A 5,962-nucleotide genomic window follows, 5' to 3' on the forward strand; every position below is an offset into this window, starting at 1 on the left:
CTCAGTCCAGACACATTCTCAGTCAAAGCTGCTGCGTGCCTGCCGGTACTGCAGCCGGAGAGCTCTGGATGGTAGCAAACGGCAAGGATATGCAGGATGCGGGAATCAGGGGATCACAGTCAGCCCAGGCTTGAAGTGGGCCATGGGGAGTGTGTATGGGGCCTGAGAACAGCCCTTGAGTGGAGACAAAGTTTGCGATTCAGATTAGAAGGAGTCAAGTGGCATCTCAGGAGGTCACCTCCCCATCCCCAACGGCGCCAGGGCTCTCTTCCCCTCCCATCCGGATGGAGCAGCAGGAACGCCTGGCCTCCTCTCAGCTCTTGCAGCACTGAAAGCAATTGACGGGGGAGGCGGGTGGGACCATCTGTCCGCCTGGTCAAGCCTGTGTCCAATGCTGCCCAGGGACCTGGGAGAGGCAGTGCTGTGCCCTCAGAACCATCTGCTGGGCCCCAGGGCAGAGACCCTCAGGATTGCCCAGCATGGGGACAGAGCACTGAGCCCAGCTCACCATCAAGGACCCAGCAGGAAGACAGGCCAGCCCTGCCTGCTCACTCCATCCATGGTCTTCTGGCAGGGACCACCAGCCACCCCTGAGTGGGCCTCCTGGGCTGGTTTTGTGTCCCTTCTGCATGGGGCCTAATTATACCCTCTGCTCTGAGTTACACTGATACCAGGCCTGAATTCTTCACCTGTTCCAGGGAAAACATAATCACCAACAAAAGGAATATATGGAGACTTCTCTGGTGGTCCAGTGGCTAAGACTCCACGCTCCCAATGCAGGGGGTCTGGGCTCAATTCCTGGTCAGGTAACTAGATCCTGCATGTGCAATTAAGACCTGGTGCAGTCAAATTAAAAAAAAAAAAAGATACATGAATGGCCTGAAAAGATGCTCAACATCACTAATTATTAGACAAGTGCGAATCAACACTACAATGAGATATCACATCAGCCAGAATGGCCATCATTAAAAAGTACAAGTAACAAATGCTGGAGAGGATGTGGAGCAAAGGGAACCCTTTGCAGGGAACCCTTCTACACTGTAGGTGCAGCTACCATGAAAACCTATATGGGGCGTTTAGTGGTTGGACTTCACCTTCTGGTGCAGGAATGGTGAGGGTCTGATCCCTGGTTGGGGAGTTCGGATCCCACATGCCTTGTGGCTGGGAAACCAAAACAGAGTTAATGTTATAATGAACTGAATAAAGACTTTAAACAACCCAAATGTTCATCGACAGATGAATGGATAAAAGATGTGGTACATATATACAGTAGAATATTTCTCAGCCATAAAAAAGAATGAAATAATGCTATTTGCAGCAACATGGATGCAACTAGAGATTATCACAGTAAGTGAAGTAAGTCAGAAAGAGAAAGACAAACACCAAATGATACCATCACTTACATGTGGAATCTAAGATATGATGCAAATTAACTTACCTACAAAACAGAAACAGACAGAGAGTACAGACTTGCAGTTGTCAAGGGGGAGTGCGTGGGACATGGATGGAGCGGGAGTTTGAGCTTAGCAGATGCAAACTAGTACACAGAGAACAGACAAACAAGGTCCTACTATGTAACACAGAACACTATATTCAGTCTCCTATAATAAACCATAATGGAAAAAGAACATGAAAAAGATACATATTTGTATAACTGAGTCACTTTGCTGTACAGCACAAAATAATACAACATTGTAAATCAACTATACTTCAATAAAATAAATTAAAACAAAACTAAAAGAATACAGGAATGACCAAGGGAACCTGGCTTACTCATCACAATTCTCCTCATCTTCCCTGCTGGGGTCTCCTGTCTAAGCATCAAAAGTGGGGGGGGGGGCGGTCTGTCTATCCAGCTGAGGTCTGGAGAGAAGCCTGGCAAGGCTGCAGCTCCCCATGGTCCTGAGTGGGACACCAGGCCTGGCCCATTGCCCAGCGGCACCCCTCTGCTCTCCTCACCTTGGCCCCATTCCCATCTCCCTTCATGGTCCCTACCCTCCCTTTCCTCCCCAAGCACTCACCTGCTCTATCCCGACTGCAGGGCCTCAGCTTTGCAGGCCTGCTCCTTCCTTTCCCTCGGCCAGAATTCCTAGCAGGAGGTCCCGCCAGGTGCCAGCAACACCTTCTCTCTCCTTCAGGCCCAGGGGCTCTCCTGGGGCCCTGCAAGGCTGTTGGGCACCCAGCCCTCTCTGAGCCGCCATCTGCACTGCATACACCTCTCTTAAAGCCCCACGGGGAGCTCTGTCTTCCAGCTCTTGGGCCCATACGGGCTTCTCATCTTGGCCTCTCAGAACCTTTCATTTCTACCACAGGAGGAGGAGATTGGGATTTGACCACCAGGCAAACTATATGGTGATTCCTCACTGTAAGAAAGTGGCTGCATCCCACAAACACCTCTGGTGGTGAGATGCAGTCTGACCCCTTTAGCCCCGTGTAATCAAATAGCAAGGAAGACAGAATTCTGTTTATTTAGGCGCTGGCACCCAGGCCCTCCTGTAATGACCTCACACAACCCCACAGGCCTGTCAGAGAGTTTACATCAGCCCCGATTTACAGTAGAGGAACCAAGGCTCAGATTCATAAAGGGACGTGTCCGAGGTGACTTAGGTCATGAGTGGTGGGCTGGGGTAGGAACTGGGCTGTTAAACCCCAAAGCCTGCAAGTCTGCTGACACTGGGCTGTGGGCTTGCCTGAGTCCACGGCGAGTGGCACCTGCCTGAGCCGGAACCGTCCGGGCCACGAGGCCCTCAGGAGCCACCAGGGCCAAGCGCTGCCCGCCACATCTGCAACACTGAGTCCCGGCGGGCCGTGTAGGGCAGGTGTTTGATGCGGAACCAGTGTCTGGGAATGACATTCCCGCTGGGGGTGTAGAGTTTCACCCCCTGCTGGCCCAGCAGACTGCGAAGGGCCAGGTTGCCTGACAGAACCTTCTCGTAGAATTCCACCCCGCCCCGGGCATAGGCTGCAGACAGGGAGGCCGTGCGGCGGTCCAGCCAGGCTTCCAGGGCGTGAGTGAGAGAGTCCGTGGAGAAGGCATAGGCCACGAAGCCCGCCACTGCTGCCACCAAGTTGAAGGCGGCCCGCAAGCTCATGGGCCCTCCATAGAGCCCCAAGGCGTGCTTAGCCCCCACACCCAGCGCCCAGGTGCCCGCCAGGCAGGCTGGGGCAGGCAGGGCCTGCAAGGCGGCTGCCCCACTCTCTAGGTACACCACCTCCTTGGCCAAGGCGAACTTCTGGGCATCGTGAGACAGGGTTAGGGCATCTCTCAGCCGGGTGCCTGCTGGACTCCGCCAGTCCACTCGCTGCCCGTGGACAACCACAGGCCGGTCAGTGTTGGTCACTGGGCCACGGAGGAAGCTGGCAGGGATGCCTACGACGGCCCCACCAGGGAGTCTCGGGAAGCCGGCGCTCACAGGCTGGAAGGTGAAGGTGGTAAAGGCCTCGAAGTGGTGGCCCGAGGGGATGCCAATGTCCTGCTGCACCTCCTGGAAGAGCCTCTCCAGTTCAGGGGACAGAGGTGCTGGCTGGCCCTGAGGCCAGTACTGGTACAGCCACTGGACCACAGGATCCGGGAAGAGGTGGTACGAGATCTGGGCCCCAAACAGGCCTGCACAGGAGCCCACCAACAGGCCTGTCCTGTGTCTCTGCACAAACACTGTGGCCCGCCACAGGGGACCTGCCATGAGGGCTGCCACTGCTGTAACCTGGGCCAAGAGAAAGAGAAGTAAGCCAACAACTGCAGACCAAACACCCCGGGGCCACATCCTCTTAAACTGATGCAATATGCACAGTAGCCAAGAACTGGCCCCAGCTCTGTCTCTGCGTCACCACTTACCAAATGCGCACATGACAAGGGCCCACCAGGAGGGAGTCTGTGCTGAGTAAATAAACATACATGAAACAATCAGTGTCTGGCAAAGAGCAGACACCCCTTGGCCAAGGCGAACCTCTGGGCATCGTGAGACAGGGGTCAGGGCATCTCTCAGCTGGGAGCCTGCTGAGCTCTGCCAGTCTACTCGCTGCCCATAGACAACCACGGGCCTGTCAGTGTTGGTCACTGGGCAACCCAGGAAGCTGGGGGGGATGATCACGATGGCCCCACCAGGGAGTCTCGGGAAGCCGTGGAATGGCTGTAATTACAACTTTGATTCCTACAGCTAGGCACGGCCCCAAGCAGCCCACCTCTCACTCCACTGCCATACTGAACATGAGCACTGATTTATACCTGAAACACATGCTCAGCTTATTCCATCCTTACTATATGCCCGACACAGTTCTGAGAGCTGTACTCATATTATTTAACAACTGAATCCTTACAACTCTGTGACCTTATCATTATGATGTCCCTATTTTAAAGCGGTGAACATCGAGGCACAGATAGGCCTCAACTAGTAACGTGGCAGAGCTATGGGCGGAACTGCTGCTGCTGCTAAGTTGCTTCAGTCATGTCCGGCTCTGTGTGACCCCATAGATGGCAGCCCACCAGGCTCCCCCGTCCCTGGGATTCTCCAGGCAAGAACACTGGAGTGGGTTGCCGTTTCCTTCTCCAATGCATGAAAGTGAAAAGTGAAAGTGAAGTCGCTCAGTTGTGTCCGACCCTCAGCGACCCCATGGACTGCAGCCTTCCAGGCGCCTCCGTCCATGGGATTTTCCAGCCAAGAGTACTGGAGTGGGGTGCCATTGCCTTCTCCGATGGGCAGAACTACGTCCCTCCAAATTCCTATGGTGAAGTCCTAACTTCCAGGAGGAGAAACATGACTGTACTTAGAAATAGCATCTTTAAAGAGGTAATTAAGTTAAAGCGAGGTCATTAGGATAGTCCCTAATCCAATCCAGAGTGGGACATTAGGACACAGACACAGAAGGACTGCGAGGACGCAAGCCAGAAAGAAGGTGGCCATCTACAAGCCAGTGGGAGAGGCCTCAGAAGAGAAACCAGCCCTGCCAACACCTTGATCTTGGACCTCGGGCCTCCAGAATTCCAAGAAAACACATTTGTGCCACCCAGTTCTTGTCCCTACAGCTCTAGCAAATATAGGCCCAGTATTTGAACACAATTGTCCACAGCAAATGTTTCACTATAGATTATTTTTTATGATAAATTATAAACACGCATAAAAGTGGAAAAAATAGTATATTATAAACTAACTTCAATCTGTCAAGTCATGGCTTTGTTTCATCTCTACTCCAACGCATAATCTCCTCCAGCTAGTTTATTTCCAAACACAGTAGGGCCATACTATTATTTCATCCGAAAATATTTCAGTAAAATTCACAATTATTTAACTTCAGGTGAAGCTGTCTTCCTGTCTCTAAAGTGTTTAATTAGCAAACAAACTGCTGCAAACAAGAAGCAGCATATTCCTTAAGAGTCACGTCACTGTGCCTTTTCGCTAAGAAGGCAACCAAAGCCAGGACAGGAAGGGTCCAAACGTAGGTCCTAACTCCCCCAGGACCCCTAGCACCAAGGCCGCGCGCCCCAGGGAGGCGTGGGAGGGGGTGCCGCGCATCTCGCAGGCGGCTGGGCGAAGAAGAACCCTCGCTCCACGCGGCATCCTCTGGCTACGTCCACGGCTGGAACACACCACGAAAGAAGCCCGCTGGGGTCCGCTTATCTAACCGCCCAATTTCGCACGCTCACCTCCTCCTCCGCCGCAGCCAGGTACGCCGAGCACGTAGGCCAGGCGCAAAGCACGCCGGCCGGCTCTAGGGGCGGAGACAAAGCGGCTGGACCCTAGGGGGCGGAGCTGAAGTGGCAATGCACGCCAGCCTGCTTCGGGGGCGGGGCTCCGGGGGCGGAGACAAAAGGGGCGGGAAACTCGGGGGCGGAGCGCAGGGCGGGACCCTGGCTGCTCAGCTCAAGCTGAGACTCAGCTAGTGAACGCCCTCGGGGCGTCTGGCCGCGGGCTGTTTCTTTCTACCAAGGCTGTCTGGGCCGTCCCTGTGTAGCCTTGGAGAGACC

The 5,962-nt window shown here is 54.0% G+C and overlaps 1 protein-coding gene across 1 annotated transcript; it reads right to left on the reverse strand.

Moving 5' to 3' along the window:
* TMEM177 (transmembrane protein 177) lies at positions 2,445-5,706 on the reverse strand. The gene is made up of 2 exons (XM_005676257.3): positions 5,642-5,706; positions 2,445-3,704 (listed from the first exon to the last, which is right to left on the reverse strand). Exon 2 carries the CDS (start codon positions 3,681-3,683, stop codon positions 2,748-2,750), a length of 936 nt encoding a protein of 311 aa, XP_005676314.1. The 5' UTR covers positions 3,684-3,704; positions 5,642-5,706; the 3' UTR covers positions 2,445-2,747.

This window comes from Capra hircus, chromosome 2 (genome assembly GCF_001704415.2).
Source record: "Capra hircus breed San Clemente chromosome 2, ASM170441v1, whole genome shotgun sequence".
Lineage (NCBI taxonomy): Eukaryota > Metazoa > Chordata > Mammalia > Artiodactyla > Bovidae > Capra > Capra hircus.

Coding starts and splice junctions, on each gene's coding strand:
- TMEM177 (XM_005676257.3), bottom strand. CDS start 3,683: ATGGCAGGTCCCCTGTGGCGGGCCACAGTGTTTGTGCAGAGACACAGG.